General features: G+C 40.3%; 1 protein-coding gene across 1 annotated transcript; it reads right to left on the minus strand.

Moving 5' to 3' along the window:
• Window positions 1-364: 364 nt before the first annotated feature.
• dusp3a (dual specificity phosphatase 3a) lies at window positions 365-19,977 on the minus strand. The gene is made up of 3 exons (XM_084740332.1): window positions 19,571-19,977; window positions 9,202-9,434; window positions 365-3,230 (listed from the first exon to the last, which is right to left on the minus strand). The coding sequence occupies exons 1-3, from the start codon at window positions 19,765-19,767 to the stop codon at window positions 3,001-3,003; spliced, it is 660 nt and encodes a 219-aa protein (XP_084596458.1). The 5' UTR covers window positions 19,768-19,977; the 3' UTR covers window positions 365-3,000.
• Between the last annotated feature and the right edge of the window lie 1,103 nt (window positions 19,978-21,080).

The following is a 21,080-nucleotide window of genomic DNA, read 5'->3' on the forward strand; positions in this document are numbered from 1 at the left end:
CAGTTTTCAGCCTCTCAGATATGAAGATTTCTGCTTTTCTCTGTTTATTATCATATTGAACCGAATATCTTTGGTCTGACAAAAAAAAAAAGAAAAAGAAGATACTTAAAGGGATAGTTCACCCAAAATTGAAAATTCAGCCATTATCTAGCATAAAAGCATGAAAACCAACTAAAAGCTCCAAGCTAAAGATCTACAGTGAAGATTCAGACTAAAAACATGGTGGAAGACTTGGATTACACCAGACGAGCAGCATGGAGCCATTTTGTGTTTTTATTCTGCTGTTTTTTTACGTTCTGGCTGTGGATGCACACTGTTTTCTCTTGTAAACAGCATTTTTTTTAGTGTGGATGTCCTCTAAGTTGGAAAATTAAACAGCAACTAATTGCAACGTGCTGACAGCTGGACTGATTAAAATAGATTTGTATCAGTTCTGTCAACAAGTCTGCTCACCCGACCAGATACTTTCTACATTCTTACAGGGATTAAATTTACAAACCATGCAGAATTACCAGTTTTGTTATAGAATAATGTTATATTTCTTATTAGAAGTGATTCCCACCAAGAATAAAAGCCTCTAACACACAAACTGAACCAGCAGATTGTGTTTAGATTAAATAATTTGGGCCAAAAGTAAATCTGGATGGATGTTATCCAGATAATTAAAGTCAGCTGACTGATGGTGAATAAAACAACACACAGTCCTGTTCTGCTGCTTTAAAAGAAAACTTCAAATAAATGTCATTTTCTAACACAGGAGGAAACTGAACCTGTAAATAAACCACTTTAGAAATGAAACACTTTAAATTAGGTGCTTTGAAGAGATTATTAGTCCAGATTTTGTACCATCTTATTTAAATGTGACTCATCTTGTGTGCAGGCTGTTAGAGCTCAATGACAAACTGAACCGACGTCATATTTATCTCTGATGAACCTTCGTCATATCAGCTGCTGCACGATCCACCCACGCAGCTCGTTATTTTTAATTTGCATGACCTTCGCCGTCGTTGGCTTCAGGGATGATTCGGGCAAATTTAGCGCCACCGCTGTCAAACTAGAGGCCGGGGGGAGTGAAGGATGCCGACTGAGATGCTACGTAGAGCTACAGCTTGCATTCAGAGGAGTGAGAATAAATCTGTGTTTGTGCATTAAATACAGGTCGATTTTTCAGGGTCAGGTGGGCAAAAAACAAAACTCTGAGGGGCTGCTTCTTCTGTTTTCATGGAATGTTTGGGATTCACATCTCACTTCCTGTGTTTCGTCTTTTTCGCGTGTGGCCGTCGCCTCCTGCTGGCGGAGACATCACTGACGTTCCCGGCAGTGGAGAACTATGGAATGATTGTGCTATAATCTTGTTCAACTATTTAAGGAAATCTTTAAACATCAGGGCGACGTTTCCACCGTCTCAACTTGTGGGGACTGAAGGAATGATTTAAGTAGCTCAGCTCGAAAAAACACTAGAACGTCAAGAGCCGTCGGGTTCTAGCAGCGAGACGTCTGCACACGTGTGTGTGTGTATGTGTGTGTGTGTGTGGTGTGGAGATAAAAAAGGAGGATGAGAGGACTGTTTGAGATCACACTCTGTACACTCCAAGAAATAAGGGTTCCAAAAGGGTTCTACTCATAACCGTTTGCTTGTGAAGAACCTTTTCTCAAAGAAAGAGTTTAATCAAGGGTTCTTTGTAAGAACTAAGGGTTCCATTGAGAACCATTTTCCTCCAAAGAAACCCCAAAAGAGTTCTTCAAAGATTGTTGAGACCCTTGAAGAACTCTTTTGTCAAGGTTCCTTTGTATCATAATATAAAAGGGTTCTCAGTAGTACCCCCTGTGTAGGTTCTAGATAAAATCCCTCAAATATAAAAGGGTTCTCTGTAGAATCGCCTGGGTGGGTTCCAGATAAAACCCCTGAAATATAAAAAGGTTCTAGGTAGAACTTCCTGGGGGGGATTCTAGGTAAAACCTTTGGAACATAAAAGGGTTCTCAATAGAGCCTCTTTGTTGGATTTAAGATAAAACCTTAGGAACAAAAGGGTTCTCAGTAGAACTACCTGGGAGAGTTCTACATAAAACCCCTAGAATATAAAGTGATTCTCAGTAGAACCACCTGGGTGGGTTCTAGATAAAACTTTTGGAATATAAAAGGGTTTTTGGTGGAACCCCTGGGTGGGTTCTTGTTAGCACCCTTAGAGGGTGGAAAGGCGCTGGATAGAACTCCTAGAGAGGGTTCTGTATGGAATCACTCCACCACAGACAGGTTCTCTGTAGAACTTTTCATTGTGGGTTCTGGGTGAAACCTTTCACAGATAGTTCTAAGTATAAACATTTATGTTGAGTTCTCAATAGAACCCCTGGGGTTATAGATAAGAGCTTAGGAATATAAAAGGGTTCTCAGAGGAACCTCCTGGTTGAGTTCTAGATGAACCCCTTAGAATATAAAAAGTTTCTCTATAGAACCCCCCGAGTGTGTTCTAGATAATTAAAAAGGTTATTGGTGGAGCCCAGAGTAGGTTCTTGTTAGCACCCTTAGAGGGTAAAAACGTTAAGGATAGAACCCCCAGAAAGGGTTCTTGGAGGAACCATTACATGATAGAAAGGTTCTCTCTAGAGCCTCTCACAGGGGGTTCTTGTTGAAACCTTTAACACCATTTATGTTGAGTTCTAGGTAGAACTCTCTGGGAGGGGTGCAGAGTGGAACCTTTATAAAAGGGTCTACCAGGAAGCATATAGGGTTCTCCTGTGGAGAGGAACCCTTTATGGTTCTAGTTAGAGCCTATATTTCTCAGAGTGCAGAGCAGACAGAGGAGCAGCAGCAACAGACGTGAACCAGAAAGAAAAACAGCGTGTGTGTGTGTGTGTGTGTGTGTGTGTGTGTGTGTTTGAGAATACCCCGGGTGTGTCAGATGGGTGCTGGTTTGGTCAGGGTGGGGTCAGTCTCCGAGAGCAGCTGAGCAGCCTGTGAAAGGCATGATGGGAGGAGACGGGGGGGCCATTTTTTTTTTTTTATTTGGTCTTTAGTTTGCCCGCCTCCCCGTTCAGCCTGCCCTCCTTCGCCAGCTTCTCGTTCAGTTGGCACAGTTGGCGAAGGAAGCCGTCGTTGGGGCCGATCTCTCTCTTGTGCCTCACGGTGGCCACCGCCATCCGGGCGTCCATTTTGTGGCGCAGCATGAGGTAAGCGACGACCATGGTGGGGGAGCGGCTGTAGCCTTCTCTGCAGTGAACGTACACCTTCCCTGGAGGACGCAAAGACGGGAAGAGAACAATAAGAGGAGAGCTGTGTGTGGTGTGACGCTGGCTTCACACAATCATAAAACACACACACACACACACACACACACACACCCCAGAGAAATACTGAGTCGTACCATCAGGCTGGAACGGTTCTACTGCATCTATATTCAATGTAAGTACAAGACTACAGGAAATGAGACAGAATCTGAACGGTGGTTTTTGAAAAATAAATAATGGAATAAAGATTTAAGTGGGTATGGAGGCTGTGAGTCCTCTTCACTGTGTGTCTTACCCCCATTCTGTCCCCCTGTCTTGTCCCATCAATAAAAGCCCTAAAAATATAGTTTTTAAAATTATTTCTATTGTGCTGTTTGAGTTTAAAAGCATTTCCACCACGACTTTGTTAAATACTACAGTCTGATTGGTCAATTAAAGCATTCTAAGGTCTTAACAATAATGACCTGCTCACTGTACATTATTCCTCGCTGGATTAATTTTTAAGAGCAACAAATACTGAAATTCTTTTTGTAATATGTGGCCACACCAATAAACTACTTGTAGTTTATGCTCCTAGACTGTGAATTTGCACATTCCTTGTTAAACCTTTTGCACTCCTGCATAAAACTGCACAAAAGGGAAAACCTACTTGGCCTTAAAACCGTTTCTGATTCTGAGCTAATGTCAGACTTTAGTAGTGTTGCGTAGTTATTTTGATACAAAACTCCAGTCTTTCTAGTCTGGAAATGCTGATTTTCTTGCAGGTCAACTGGAAAACTACACATATTCTATTATTTGGCCTGTGACTCCTTATATTTTTCTTAATATACAGCGTAGAGATACAGAGCTGCATGACTTTTGGCATCCATTCACAACTTCAGCACACACTTCTGATCCCTAATACTGCGCTGCAAGCCTCTACGACATTCAAGCTAACAGTTTAGCATCGTTCTATATGGAAAAATGCATGTATACACTCCCTAATTCAAAATGAGTCAATATTTTAACAGCACAGGAAAAGAAAGCAGATAAGAGAGATAAGAGACATTTATTACATGGCGTCTTCAAAGTACCACGCAAAAAAGTTTAGGGTAAAGCCATACAGGATTTCCGCTATATGACTGTGGCTGAGGAACAAAAAAAAAAAAAGCGGTGCAGAGGAAGAAAAATGAGGTCAGAAAGAAGAAACAAATGAACAAAGAAAACAAAGAGGAGTAAGAGTGGTTTGGGAACGTATGCCGCGACCAAACTTGCAGAGCGAAGCATCTTCCTTGCCAGCTAGATGCAAATGCAAGACCTGACCTCTGCTGCAGACTCGGCAAAGTCAATCATCTTCACTGCAGCCGCGTCCCACAGAGAAGCAACATCCTGCAAACAATGTGTGTGGTTTGCGCGCAGAACACATGAATGTTCTCTGAGCTGCGTTGGTATTTTTCACGCCTGTGTACCTGTATTTGCTTCCTGGGATGCGTCTTTATCTAACTTACGCTTTCATTACTGACAAGCCAAAACACCCCGTGAGGAATCTCAGTTGGCAGCGTTCACAGAGCAGCTGATGTGCCGGGCTCAGGTCAGATCTGCAGATTCTGCACTTTATTTGAAACCCAACACCTCTCTGTGTCCCTCTCCCAGTATTATCCCTAACATCTCCCCTCCTCCTCTCCTCTGTTGTATAATCTGCCTCCATCCTCTCCTCCTCTTTACTCCACCCAGAAGCTGCCAATGAAACGACCTCTTCAATACCTAATCACCCTGCGTGCCACAGATCAATGCCGATTCCTCTGTATCCTCTTGTTAGACACGCAGGATCTCTGGCTCGCTCCGTCACTCACCGGATAGCAGGGCTGTCATTTGAATTTTTGTACAAACATGGAGAAAAATTCAATATTCAACCTGTGGTGACCTGATCAAATTCAACATTTACGGTCTACTGTAGTTTGGCCCGTGGTCCAGCAGAGAACGCCACCATTAAAATCCATCAAGTATCGTATGTCTTATTGATCTGTCAGTAAACTGAGCTGATAAATAAAAACAAAGGAGAACATTAGCAAGAAAAGCTGACACAGAAGCAGCGTGTGGAATTTATATATTTAGCATTTACAGCTGAGTAAACGATGGCGACAGCTCTATGTAAAAACTTTAACACCACCAAATAAAAGCAGTCAGCTTTATGCATATTTCTCCTTGTTGCATTTAGCTGCATGTTACTTGAAACATGACTAACACATTTCACTGTACTGTAGCTGAAATTATACCTTAAAAACTAGTCATTTCCCAGAATTCCCAGGCCAGCGTCCCTCCTCTGGAGAGCTGAGGAAAACTGCAGAGTAAGGTGATAAATCTCCGAGGGCTCAAAACCGAAACCTTTCACCATACACACATTGATCCACGGTTAATGTTAAAAATATTGATTAGTGCAGACTGCTGGTCATTTTGTTGATAGTTTCTACTTGTAATACTCAGATGAAAGTGTGAGCTCGTAAAAATGTCCACTTACGGGACAAACAGTAACCTGATGTCCCTCATAGGAACAGTGCATCGATGCAGTTCATCATTAAAATCCCGGACCTCTGACCTTTGCAGGGCTTACAGCTCGGGGTCACAAAACATCGCACAGAGCACAATGTCAAACTACAGCGATAACAATCAAGCAGAGGTGAGACACTTTCTCCTATTTCTCCTCTCCTCTCCTCTCCTCTCCTCTCCTCTCCTCTCCTCTGTCCCTGTTAGAGCAGCTCTTCACTCCTGATTTACCGCGGCGTTGGTGCACCTTTGCCAAACTGCCTGGGAATTAAGATGCTTTTCTGTGTCAAAGCTGACAATAAATCCATGCCATAAAATACAGGGTTCAACACACTAATTAAACACATCCCTCATGTGAGGAGACAAATTAACTAAATTTAGTTGCAGCTTTGGGAGAGCTGAGGAGAGATTTTTTTTTTTTCTTGCTGGGGGAGGACCGAGGCCTCCTGGGATTTATTGTTTCTTCAATGTTCAGCTTTCTAACACGTTACAAACGGTACAGCTGACCTAGAACGTATATCAAATGGCTAATTTAAGACTTAAAGGGATAGTTTAGACTATTTAAGGTGTATGAGGCACTCATCCATAGTCCATGTATGCTGCAGCAAAACACATTTTAGACACCTCAAAAAATTCAATATCTGTGCAAGTGTACGCTATATTTAGAATATTTTCACCACTTTAGCTTCCCATCAGATAGCCTTTTCCAATAGGAAACTGCCATTATATAAACTAACCAAACTCCGTTGGCAAAATCAGTAATTTTACCTCTCAGAACATGGGAGTTTCTGATCTACCGCTGCCTCGATCTGTTAGTAGCTTTGTGTTATTGTGTGACTTTGGTGAATCAAAACTAAACTTTTAAGACACAGAAGACACACAATAACTCCAATGATTTGGAGAGAGCAATATTTGGCTTCTATAATGGCAGTTTCTTACTCGTCTGATAGCAAAGTAAAGCAGTGAAAATATTCTGAAAATATTCTAAATATAGTAAACTCACTAACTAACCCTTTAAGATGGGTTCCTGGGTGATATCTGAATTATGGTGTTTGTCACGTCACATTTCAGAGAACAAATTGTTTTATTCAGTGGTAACACTTTATTTGAAGGGGTGTGCATAAGACTGTCATTAACCTGCCATAACCATGTCATGACACCTATTATGAACATGAAGGAGTCACTATGACTTTTATGACTGTTGTCATTAGGTGGTCAATTATGTCATTTGAGACAACTTTTTTATGACAACTTGACAAACTGTTTAGATTTATGCTTTTGGTTTTGACACTGGCCGTCATGAGAGCATTATAGGAGTGTCATGAATGTTTTCCTCGACCTCAAGTAATGCCATAAAATGTTATAAGGCCAGTTTGACAGCAGGATAAAAAACCAAGGTGATTTAGCTTAGTTTGTCAGACTGGTCTTATAACATTTAATGACATCTTTATGACAAGTCCAAATGGTACCACTTCACTAGAGGTCAACGAAATGATTTATGACACACTCATAATGGTCTCATGACAGCCAGTGTCAAAACAAACCACATATGACAGTTTAATGTCATGTTAAAACACTAAGCTAACTCTTTCTTTAAGTTTGATAATGTCATGTTGTCATGACAAAGAACTGACAGGTTATGTTGACTCGATTAATGTCAAGTTGTCATAACGGAGACATTTTATGTCTTGGTTATGTCAAGTTGTCGTAACAAAGGCATCTCAAACAATGTTAACTTTGAATTGAGAATGGCATAATTGACCGAATGGCACTGACAACAGTCATAAACATTCATAAAGACTCCATCATGTTCATGACAGGTGTCATAACATGGTTATGACAGTTAAATGTCAGTCTTATGAACACCCCTTCAAATAAAGCATGACCTATTCTGTCACCCAGTCCAAAACTGTCCTTCCACCTGTTTAACACATGCGGTGATTTGGATCTCTGGTTCCACAGGTGTGTTATGGATGGAACATTTTGACAATGCTGACGTCCAGGGACCTGATCTGATCTGATAATGGAATATGGAGCAGGGCTCAGGAGTGTGTCAGATTTAGCCGGAGATGCTCGGGGCCGTCATGATGATTATCTCCCGTCTTCGCTCTAAGATCCGCAGCAGCGAAGCGTGTTGAGACTGAATCATTAAGAGACGTCTTAAATCTTGTAGCCTTTGTGAGACAAGCAACGCGAGGAGCTTGTTTTCATGTCTCGACTCGAGGAGACAAATTGCTTTCAAGTGGGAGTTACTGAAGTGAGGAAGACGCTGTGTTCGTCTTTGATCTCTTTTACCTTTCAGCGGTTTTGCCAAGACGTGAACTCTTAATTCTCTCCGGGTTTCAGGTGCATTTGAATGTACTGTTAACAAGTGATATTAAATTTACCATCAATTTCTGATAGCCTGTAATTTTTTGCCATTTTGGATGCACTGATACTGATATTTCTGAGTAGCATTTACAACAGGGCTGCAACAAATGTTTATTTTCATTATCAGTTAATATGTCGATCATTTTCTTGATTAATCAGTTAGTTGTTTGGTCGATAAAATGTCAGGAAATAGTGAAAAATGTAGATATTTCCCCAAATCACAAGGTGAAGTCCTCAAGAAAGAGGAAGAAACCAGAAAATATTAATAATTAACACGGTTAAATGAGAGAATTTGGACATTTTTTTATTGAAAAACTCCAAATGATTAATCCATTATCGAAATAGTTGGTGATTATTACTAACTACAAGAGTGGACTTCACCAGTCACACTGAAAGACTGATGCAGCTTTATCAGAACATTTCCTTTATGCTTCTTCTGCAGTTTAAAGGGATAGTTCACCCAAAAATGAAAATTTGGTCATTATCTACTCACCCTAACACCGACTAAAGATCAGGTTTAGTTTTTTAATCCACAAAACACTGCTGGACTTTGACGGGAAAACAGAGTTGCAGAATCTCCCAGACAATTTAGTAGGGCTGCAAAAATTATTTTCATAGCCGATTAATCGTTTGATTATTTTCTTGAGTAATCGATTAATAGTTGTTTGTTTTATAATGTCAGAAATTCTGAAAAATGTCAATCAGAGTTTCCCAAGGTTTAAGATGACGTCCTCAAATGTCTTGTTTTACTCACAATCCAAAGACATGCAGTTTGCCAGAAAATATTTACATTTAAGAAGTTGTTTTTTCCCCATGTGAAAACTTGCATCAACTTAAATTGTTTGTGAGATTCTGTAATGCTGTTTTCCTGTGAAACTCCAGCAGTGACTAAAAAAACATAAACCTGACCTTCAATCAGCATGAGGGTGACTGAATTTTCTTTTGCCGATTTACTCAAAATTTGGTTAAAATTTGCGATACACTTGGATTGGAAACTCGGCTAATGTCACTGGAGCTGAGCTTTCCATCAGAAGCAGTTAAAAATCTCCAGATGTCACACGTCGCAGCTCAAAATGAACTCACCTTTGCCGTTATTGTGTGCGAGGGCCTTGTCGATAAAATCAGCCCCCTCCTCGAAGAAGGCACTGAGGTCGAACTGCTCCGTGTCATTGGCCTGGATGCCGTGGTACGTGATGCCCGTGCCGGCGTAGAAATCCACACTGGTGTTGACGTGCATGAAGGAGGTGCCCTCCGCCACGTTGAGGACGTGCGTCACTCCAAGTTTCTGCAGACGCATTGCATTCTGGGCCACGAACCTGGGAAGACAGAAGAAAAGTGGAGAAAAACATTAATTTAATCACTTTAGCAAGTTGCTGATGTCTGTGACAAAGTTTGCACTCCAGTAAAAACCTATAGAGTGCCTTTGTTGATGGTGAAATAAAACTTTTTGCTCTCTCTCTCGACACAAAATGATGAGTAAACAGCAGCAGAACAAGACATCTGAGACAAATCACAGCACTAATAATAACACCTGACAGATACAGCAGAGCAGCGTGTCAGCACTATTTATTTTAAAATGATATTTTGACAATGTAGGTTGCATCTTTCAGGACAACTCTGCATGTGTTTTAGGGAACACTGAGATGGCAATATCACTGCATCTCTTGATGAACAGCCAAGTGCTGTAAATCTGCTGGGAGGTGTGAAAACAGTTCTGCACGTTGTTGCTTCAAAACGACACTCAAATGTGTCTTTTCTTCTCCAACTTAAAGTCTGCAAGTAACAACTAATTTATTAATAACTGCTTTTATTAATAATTTGATCTTGAAAATGTGCAAAAAATGTGCATTGTGACTTATCAGAGCTAAATCTTAAAGGCCCACACAGGCGTTTTCACTTATTCTGCTTGATTAATGCTCTGGTCAGGGTGAAGCTGAGCTAATTAATCTTACGGTGTACATCTGTTCTTCTCCCTCTGTGACATGTTGAAATGATCCTCATTAAAAAGGCCTATGAAAGTGAAAGAGGTGTTTGTTGTCCTGCCTGAACATCTGTAAGAAAACTAAGAGTGATTGAGATGTAAATCAAGCACAAACTTGTCCACAGTCCTCAGAAGAGATCCAGTCAGGCAAAATAACCTCTGCGCAGGTGGTTCATGTGTTTGACAGACAAGTTTAAAACCCAATTGAAACTGCAAATCCTCACATTTGAGAAGCTCAAACTACAGAATGTTTGGCAGTTTTCTTTGATAAATGACATTAAAACTTGTCTGTTATCAATCATTTCATCAATAGTATCCAAGTCTGCTCATGCAGATTTTTTTTCTTTTTTTGGGGGGGGGGGCATTTCATTTGATTAGGAGGTTGATTCCAGTTAAATACATTTGTTCATACATCTACCTTGAAGTGAAGTTGATGTTTTGAAAAGACGGAGAGTGATAGCATTGGTTCCCAACCTGGGGTCCGGGCCCTCCTAAGAGGCGCCGCAAACATCACAGGGCTTTGTCTGATTTGCACGTTAACTAAAATCACAATTTATACAAAAGTCTGCATACAGCATTAATTAAAAGGATGTTTTTGTCCTCAGTAATACTGTAGTAAGCTACCAAGTATGCCACACCTCTGTGATAATGAATCATAATCATAATTTTTATTCTTTGGGCAAAGATGTATGTAAAAAAAATGTAAGTTTATACCAGAAAAGACACATTTACCAAAGCTACAATCATAACTGATGCTTTGGAGTAAATCATTGTTCTTTTGGTGTGTGTGGATGTGTGCCGGCTGGAGGGGCTAATCTTTTCTTAAATACAAGTAAGGGGGGGTTCTAAGGAAAAAATGTTGGGAACCTGTGAGGTACAGAACGAGGGTCCTAACTAACTTTTTCACAACATTTCTGAAAACTCACAGGAGGGAGCGCTAACAACCAATCTTAAAATGCCAGATAATCAACCCAATTAATCAGCCAACCAACTGATAGATCTATCACTAATACGCTGTGTACATTCAATCTGAGGCTGTTTTTCACAAATATAATACAGGCCAAAGCATGCAATTATATTTTAGATTACTGTGTGCTTCGATCAGTTTGTGTTTGGTCCGTTCCTGTTTCAAACTGACAATGCCAGGTGCATAAATGTTTTTTTCCCAGTTTGATGTGGAGGGACTCGACTGGCCTGCAGAGAGCTCTGACCTCAAACCCATCCAACACATTTGGGATGAATGCCAACTGCGAGCCAGACCTTATCACCTAATATCAGTGTTGGACCTCACTAATGCTCTTGTAGCTGGATGGGAGCAAATCCCTGCAGCCAAGTTCCTTTATCCTATAAGGCTGTTATGGCTGCAGATTAATGCCCATGGGTTTGAAATGAGACTTTCAACAATCATCAGAGGTGTCAAAGTCAAAGTGAAAGATTACAAACAATGAAAATCACATGCAAATCTCATGATTTTTTTTTCAAGGACTTAAGACAGAAAGAAATAAGTGAAGAGCTTCATCTTCATCTCTTTATTCTCAGCAGCTCTGCTCCAGCAGCTTCACCTCCATCTTCATCTACTCAACCTCCAACAAACAGTAAATCTGCAGCTCTACTCTACTTTGTTTGTAAGAACCACAACACTGCATATTAGCTGTATGCAGAACAAACGAACAAACCGTAACAAAGGGATACAGGAGGGTTTTGGCTGCTGCGGCCTGCCTGGCTCGATGCCTGTGTCCACTGTTACGATCCAACCTGGCCAAAGGCACTGGGCATTGATTCTAGATAAAACGCCTCTTTTGTGTATGTTTTATTAAAGTTTTATGGAACAGTTAGTGTCACTAATTAGCTGTACAGAATTTATGTTTTAAAACAACAAAAACTGAACCACACTGTTGCTCTGCAGCTAATAGAGGAAGACAAACCGTGACTTCAGATCAGAAAAAACTCAAGTATAGGTGCTTGTAGCATTTGTCAACCTATTCTTCTGGTTTCAATTTACCTTTTTCAGTATGAACTGCATTGAAAACTACAAGAGATGATTTCTATTCTTTCATAAAATATGCATAAAAATGGAATTATACTTTAAAACTGTGATGACCAGTATAATGTCAAAGTTACGGTATAAGCTAAAAAATTGTTTGCAGAACTGTCTGCAGAAATAATCGGCCTGTTACCTGCCCAAACATAGTATTATTTTCTCCAGTTTAGAGACCTGAACCTCTACCAGCCCCCGTAGACTGTATCACCTTTTAAATAATGTCGAGCAGTGCAAGATTTCCAGGTGATTTCTTTATCATGTTTTTTTAGCAATCTTTAATCGCTCAGAGACGCTACTTTCAGTTTCATTTCGGTGTATGCAGTAATGTCACTGCAGCAAGTATCGCTAAGATTTAAGCAGCAAAATTAAAACTGTAGTTATAAACTTTTCACGGCAGAGGAACCTCTGCAAAGGATACAGAATTAAATGATTGCGCTGCTGTGGTTTGTGTGTAATGTGCACACAGCATCTCTTTTACTGGGCAGAGGCAGCCTCTTTCTCACCTGCACCTCGACCGGTCCCTGTAGACGATATCACCTTTTAAATCATGTTGTGAAGTGCAAGCTTTCCATGAGATGTTTTTACTGTGTGTTGTATTGTTCCATCAGTGTTTTAACGATTCACTTTAATGATTAGAGAAGCAGCTTTCAGTTTCGTTTCAGTGAGTACAATAATGCCATTGCAGCAAATAATGTTATTATTCAAGCAGCAAAACTAGAAACTGTAGTTATAAACTTAACAGGACAGAGGAAACTCAAGACACCAAATTTAAGCTGCTGTGCCTTGTGCATGAAGGCGCACACATCCTCCCTCTATGTGGGGAGATGCCATTTTCCACCCACAACCCATCCGCTGTTAATCAGAATGTCAATTTTTATGACACAGCCTGCCCACCCTGCAGATTAACTGCAGCCTGCGCCTTTTCTTTCTGCATTCTGGTACATCAACCACACACAAACAGCATTTTAGGTGGCTGAAATAATGTCAGAGTGTTCTTTTGTACAATGGAATAACAGTGATAAAACCAGGTCCAGGTCAGTCCTGATCATTACAGTTACATCATTATCATCGTCATGTTGTGCCTTTTCAGGCATGTTAATATGGACAGAGATTATTTCAAACAGCACTAAAACACATCATCATTTTGGTTTTTAAACATACCTTTGTACTTGTGGATTAGGCCTATTTTTGCTATACTTTTATTCAGATGCAGGAATCATAAATCTTCATGTAAAACGCTCCCCCTGACCTGACAGCGCTGTGTGCTTACAGTCAATATGAGGCAGGCGAGGCGAGGCTAGGTGACCCTGGACAGCTCCCTGGAGGTAGTGGCTGCTAGAACTAATAAAAAATCCTCCCTGCCACCATTTTGCTTTACGGCCATAGGAGGAGGGATGAAGTGGGCCATCTGCTGCGTGTCAGCTGCTGCAGGGCACAGACTCCTTCACATGTCAGGACTCTCTACCAAGGACATTCATATTGTTCTTCTGTATACTCAGAATGTGTCTGTGCACATTCAGACGTGAACTTGTGCTCATAAATTATTGATTAATTTCTTACAGTACACGCTTACAGTTACGGTGTGAGCACTTTAATGCAACATGCAGCGTGTGCACCTGTGTGTGCAGGAGCAGAAGTGACTGTACTGACGTATCTGGGCAGCCTTGTTCACTTTTACTGTACTTCCACAACACAACACAATGCAGAGGCACAGGAGGTTCAACCGAGTTCACAGCCGATGGCTCTCCCCCTCTTTACCTGTCCTGTCCCAGCCTCCTCACCCTGGGATCTGCAGTCCCACAACATCCATTATTTAAGACCAGCTTCACAAAGAGCCAAAGTGTTCCTCAAAGCAAACAACCACACCTTAAGTGTGTCCCTGAGCTGCACGCGGTGCTTTCATACTGCTGACTACGACTCATCTGAAAACTGCGTAAGAGTTTGAGTTTGGAAAATAAAGTCATAATGCGTTTAGAGGATGGAAACATTTTACTGACTGATCATCAAAGTGCCGGAGGCTATTGACAAAGCCCACAGATAACCATTTTAAAACTCTGTTGTTATTTGAGTGGTGCTGTCTTTTCCCATTCCCAGATGTCTGTTTTCTATTCATCTATTTATTCATTTATTGCTTAGTCTTGGTTGTTTCAATATACATACAGCGTCTCCCATACATCAGCCCTGCTGTGGCGTCCTCCCCACAAGGCTTGAGTTTCATAAAGGTATTACAATATACCAGGTAATGAAGAAATCCCTATAGTATGTTTTTCAATAACATCAAAAACACAGACGCTCCTGTTTCTATTAATCTGATACAAAGATGATGCATTGAGGTGAGGTATTGTAGTGTGCAGCACACACCACCAGGGGTCAGTCTCTCCACTGGTGGACAAGACAGTGCAGGTGAGCCGGGGGATAAAGTTAGAGGACTAACTTCTCAAGACTGAGGAAGAGCTCCTGTGCGTGTGTGTGTGTGTGTTGTTTACCAACCCTGGGAATAGTGTTGCTATGACGATCAGCTCCGCCTACACTAAGAGACTACAACAGTACAGTGGAGTCGAGTCGTTTTACACCAGAGCTGGGTATCAGTTTGACTGGACTCACAAGAGACCAGTTTGATTTGATTGTATTTGATACTGACATTGATTCTGTTAGGGATATTTCAGTTACGATGCCAATTTTGCTTGGATATGAAAGAGATTCTCAGAAAACCGATGCTGTGAACTGTACAAGGAACACTCTAACCTGGTGCATTATTAAAATTATTAATGTTTACATTAATAATTGATCCCAAACCAGTTACAATTACAGTGTTTCCTCTACGCCCACGAAACCACCCACCTCCCATGAAAAAAGCAATTTTATGTTGTGAATTCTTCATTTTCAGATGTTTTAATTCAGAGACCACACATCCACAAGAGAAAAGCCAAACATTAAAAGATCGATTTTGTGATTTTGTGAATCGATATCGGACCAAGCAGAGGAAAATCATGATACTGTATACTTCGACTGGATGAATATATCATCTCTTGACGATGGGCTTAATCCATCGCCGTTTATTGGGGATGATTTTTAGGGCGATATTTGTCATTTGATTTTGCTGCAGAGTGACACCTGCTGCTCAGTACCAGCTTCCACACACCAGTTTAGAAACAATTGAAAGAAAGAACTGTGATTTCTGACAAGGCTGTACTGAATAATGGTTTTCCTTCTTTAATTTTGCTGCTAAATTATCAACAAATACTTGAGATTTGAAGCTTATAGCTTCATAGACTTAAAGTCTTACTACGTCAGACATCAACACCACCAGCTGAAATGTCAGCAAGCATCATGGGTTATGAAAATATTCTGATTGGTCCTTGAACAGTCCTTCATTTAATTGTGTCCTGAAAAGAAAAAAAAAAGTTTTTTAAACTATAAATCTGGACCTAAAATGGGACACAAGCCCAATTCCATTTGGGATCCCATGCTAGGAGACGTTAATGAATATTCTCAAGGACAAAACTGTCTCCTTCACATGAAATGTGATCGAATGTGAGTGTGTGTGAACTATTCACAGTGTGCTGCATTAAACTACACTCAATTTGAGTTTTCACAAGGTGCAACTAACAGGATACATCAGCAGAAAAGCTTAGTGAGTCCTGGTGGTGGAAACAGCGAACAAGGTGCAGACTTTGATCAATAATCAATACCACCTCGCCCTGCCTCCTGAGTCATTTGTAATATCACATTAAGTCCCACAGCTCTTTCAACTTGTTTGGACACTCTATGATGTAATTTAATTGTAAAATATTGTATTAATTACCCCAGCAGACTCTGATTTTCACGGTCAGACATAATTCCTTCATAAGACTTCATAAAGCCGACAGTGTTGTCTGATCAGCTTCAGCTCAGTGCAGAGTGCCAGCACTTTGTTTGGAGACTTGGCCGGTCTGACAGATTGGCATATTCAGATTGATTCTGTTGTAGCACTGAGGTACAGTAATGTGCTTGTATCCCGTCCTGCTCACCCTCCTCCTCCTCCTCCTCTTCCTCCTCCACCGCTCTCCTGGCAGTGGCTGGAGCCAAATGATGGACTGCACAGAGACACCACGGTTCTCTGGGGCATCCCTGAATCGCTTCTCCGCCATGAATCCATAAAACTGAGATTAAGAGCTGCACTGTGAAAGCTTATATTAGATTACAGCATGGAAAAATATACTTCAAAATTGTATTTCCCAAAACTGTTTCTTCCTTCTCTGGGTGTTCCGACAAATTCTGATATTTGTGCAATTTAGGATATCTCAGATTTCCGATCACTAAGCTGGGTGACAAATTTAAATTCGCTCTGTATAATTGTTCTTATAAAGGGCTCATCTACTTTATTTTGGGGTGTCTTTGGCCAAATGTTGCCTAAAACCACCCACTGTATTTCATCATACTGTCATATCGTTGTAAACTGTAAAATGCATCAACTACAAACACAAACAAACTGCCTACATAACATGCAGTCTAAAGCGACAGTTTCCTTGATTTTGATCAGAAAAAAATAGGTAACAGATAGTGATACTGTGCTATATAAATAAAATCTGACTTGACTGGACTTGCTATTACAGCTACATCTATAGCTGTGATAAGCTGCATTTTCTGATATTTTATGAACAAAACACCGACATGGAATATTTGGTGAGAGTAACTTTTGGTCATTGGACCATGGTTAATGTTGAACCCTGTACTGTAAGAACTGTCCACCTGTTGAATTCATCTCCAAACAAATAGGGTGCAGAACATCAGCAGACTAACCGCTAACTGTCGCTGCTAGTTAGCTCAGTTAGCCATGCAGCTAGCACAGGAGCTTTAGGTTGCTCGCAGGGACCAACAGAGGCCACCTTGGCAACAGGGAATACAGTACTGAGGTGATTTATACAGCAGCTCCGACCAGGACTCTGACTCTAGGGACTGCGAAGACGTGGCAAGTGGGGACAGGAGAGTCGTAAAGCAGGAGTGGAGCCAGAGGAAGGTCGGGCATCAGTCAGCACCCCCAGTGGGGCTGACAGCGGGGTCAGCGCTGGGGTACCAAGAGATAAATTGCCTCTTGAGGTACAAAGTGGTCTTACAGGACAGGAAGGGCCAAAGCTAGCTGGTTAGCATGCTAACTTATGTAGGCTGTGAACAAAACAAGACATTTGAAGATGTCATCTTGGACTCTGGGAAACTCATCAAATGTGGCCAAAACAACTAATGAATTAATTGAGACAGTATCCAACAGATTAATCAACAGTGAAAATAAGCCCCGCTGTGAACAACATAAAACTGCTCTGAATATGAGCTTCTGATAACTGCAGGCACACTGACAGTGAGGAATCTCTGAAGAATGTTGTGTATTTGTTTATCTCTTTGTCCAGCAGGCGCACAATAATACAACACAATCTGTGCACACATGTGCAGGAAGTACCAGGAACTGGTTTCACTGGAACAGCGAGCTGTAAATTCCTAAACAGTCGGCATGTTCATGACAAAACCAATAACATCCAGTCGACCAACAACCACAGATTTATGTTCAACCTCTGCCAAGTCTAATATACATATACAGAATATATAATATATAATATATATTCTGTATGTGTTTGTGTGCTTTCACTGATTGATGCAGGTCAAAGAGCTGGAATTAAATTACACAGCAGCTGTTTGTTTGTTTGTCCCATAATGTGATTATACACAAAGAAAACTCTTTTGTTTATCTTGTTTATTTGAACTACTTTTTGTTTTCAGTCTTTGAAATTGTGCAGCCGGTAATAAGGCTGAACGATTTGACTGATGTTGTAATATACTGTAAATATAGATTTGTTTGTATGGTTTTGAGTTATTTTATAGTTATTCAGAATCACTAAATTCCCAGCGAAGTTTAATGTTTCAGTGATCGATTGATTGATTGACAATAAAGTTTATTGTCAATAGATACTAGTATTTCGGGGGTTGATGCCGATACTGGTATTAGGGAGTAAAAAATTCCGATATCGATATATTGGCTGATATTGTTAAAGTAGAATTTAACATACAGAGTATAGAATACTTTTTACTCCTAATATCATCTACAAAAATCATATTTTAACTTTTCTGGTAGATTTGATATTTAGTACAGTACAGCACAGTATATAACTTGCTCTATTTGTGTTTTTTTTAAAATATATATATAGTTAGTTACTTTAAGTTTACTGTATCTATACACTGATGTAATTTTGGACAAGGTTTATCATTAAATTGTAAAATTAAAAAAAGAGCTCCTTTCCACTCATGACTACAAAATTCATACAACAGTCAAATTTCACCTGAAAATTTTTATTATACACACACACACACACATATATATATATATATATATATCATATATATATATAAAATGCTGCCTATAAAGCTGAAAAATAAAAATAATCTGTATTATGTCAGCACATATGGGACAACACATACGCCAATTTAGATCAATATAGCTGTGACAGGCCGATATGATGATAACGATATAGACCGATAAAGCTGATGTAGCTGAGATAAGCCAATATTTGGGCAACAATATTGGTCGGCTGATATGTCGGTCAACTCTATGTAAGTGTTATTTTACATTTGAGGGTTCATTGCAAAAAATGTAACTTGTCCAGCATGTCGGTATCATGATTTTTTTAATTAACTTTTTCTTTTTTAAAATCTTATTACTAATATCAGTATTGATATTGGCCACAATAATCGAGTATCAGTCGGGCTCTCCTCGTTACTATTTGGCCTGTGCAGTAAATTTGTCTCAAAAAGGTGTAAAATTCCTAAACATGACTTGAGTTTAGGTTCACCTCACAAGAGCTTCCTCCCACTCACGACTCCAAAATTCACGTGTTGTTCCTTTTGTTGTTTATTTGTTTTTTAAAAGAATCTATTTTATGAATGAAAATAAAGCTGTTAAATTTTAATTGTGACGGTTGTTGTGTGCCTGCAGCCCAGCTGAAGGGGATGGGAGCGGCTCGATGAAGACGTGATTTCATGGCAGCAGCAGTGATACTAAATGATGGAGGGGTTCATTGAGTAAAAACAGCTCTTTGTGTGCGTCCTTCAACCCGGCCGTGTTTATTATGGATTTATAAATAGAACCAATAATCGATAACGCCCCTAAAAATACTGTTTCAGTGTTATCACGCTCCGCTGTTACACAACATCCACCTGTGTGGCTGATATTTCGAGGACGACAACACAATTTGTTGACAACAACAGGCGGTCGCTTTCTCCATGATGACAGCGGAGGCTACGGAATAACAAGCCCGCCCTGCGTGCGTGCTGCCCGGCATGCGACACTGACTGCTGTCGCTGTCGCGTCTGGTGGGTGGATGATGAAGAAGAAGAGGAGGGAGCGTCTCGTGTCCTACCTGTCAGTGTCAACAGATAATTTGAGGACATGATAGATGACTCACGCGTTGCCGATGTATATCCTGGGGTAGACCTCGTTGAAGTGTTGTGTCGGGAGGCTGTAGAAGCCGCTGCCGTTGGACAGGAGCTCGTTGAGCTGTTGGACGGTCACCTCTCCGCTGGAGCCGCCCGGAGCCGCCGGGACGTCCGCCGGTGTCTGCTGCTGCTGCTGCTGTTTGGTCGGACTCAGGTGTTTCTTCATGGCTTCTTCTTCTTCTTCTTCTTCTTCTTCTTTTTCTTCTTCTTCTTCTTCTTCTTTTCTTGAATTAAATGTTAGATGACAGGCAGCTCCAGACTCGTGGGCCTCGTCCGATTATTCAGCTGCATCTTACCTCCGCACGTGAGTCGTGCGCGCGCCGTCTTCTTGTCTACAAGGTGTCTGATTATGAGGAGGCGCGAGAGCTACAGTTTTCACCGTCAACGTCAAGTACAGGGTAGTTTTACAGTGTAGTTCCGGTACGGACTTTCAAAATAAAAGCTTGTTAGCTTCATAAGAGTGTATTTTGTTTTTGTCATAGTTGTCTTAACATTAAACTTCTTACTTATGTGACTTGATAAATAAGTCAATCAATAAATAATTTGCTAAATATAACAATAAAATTGGTTCAAGAGATTCACATAAAATTATTAAATGCCATTATTTATTATTTTGTGTGTGCGTAAATGTATGTTTTTCCATTGTTGTGTTAACATTCACATTCTTACCTCTATGCCTTGATAAATAAATAGATAAACTGATAAATATTTTTTTATCAGTAATGATTATCAGCTATATTGCTCAGTTCAAATAGTTCAATAGAATGATTAATAGTTTCACTGAAAAGCATTAAATGACAAAATTATTTTTTTATTATTGGTGTAAAAAGTTGTGTTGTGGTTTAAGTGATTGAAGTACAAGTAAGGGGGTTTAAAATGGTTAAATCCAAAATAAAGTACTTAATCTTTTTGGAAATTCAAACATTTTCCACCTGATTTTTATTCAACATAGGTCAATAATTACCAATACTGACTGAAGTTAAACATTTTATTGTGATAAATTATTCAGATATCGCCTTCTTAGCATGTCCAGTTTTTAAGGGAAAAAAATGTGATGATCTTGTGTTGTAAACAAATTTTCCGGACACATTGGAATTTCCTGATTTTTTTTTTTTTTTTTTTTTTTTTTTTTTTCGTTATTATCATTTTACCGTCAGGTCTCCTTTATTTCCCATTTGAAAGATGATTAACAATAGCAAACAATGCATGGCTTTTATTTTTAGGACTAAATCATTCAACTTCCTGTGTGATCCTGTGTGTTTGTGTGTGACTTGACGCAGATGCCTGTCGCCTCCACTATCTCCAGCAGACACACCCCACCGGCAGTCAGACACTCAGGAGACGGAGCTGGACCGGAGGAGGAGGAGGAGGAGGAGGAGGAAGAGGAGGAGGAGGACAGTAGTGACACACCGACAGGAAAGGGAAGAGTGCTGCCTTCAAGTGCTGCTCGTAACATCCTACAATTATACTCACAGCGAG

This window comes from Lutjanus erythropterus, chromosome 17, assembly GCF_056507025.1.
Source record: "Lutjanus erythropterus isolate fLutEry1 chromosome 17, fLutEry1.hap2, whole genome shotgun sequence".
Taxonomy (NCBI): domain Eukaryota; kingdom Metazoa; phylum Chordata; class Actinopteri; order Lutjaniformes; family Lutjanidae; genus Lutjanus; species Lutjanus erythropterus.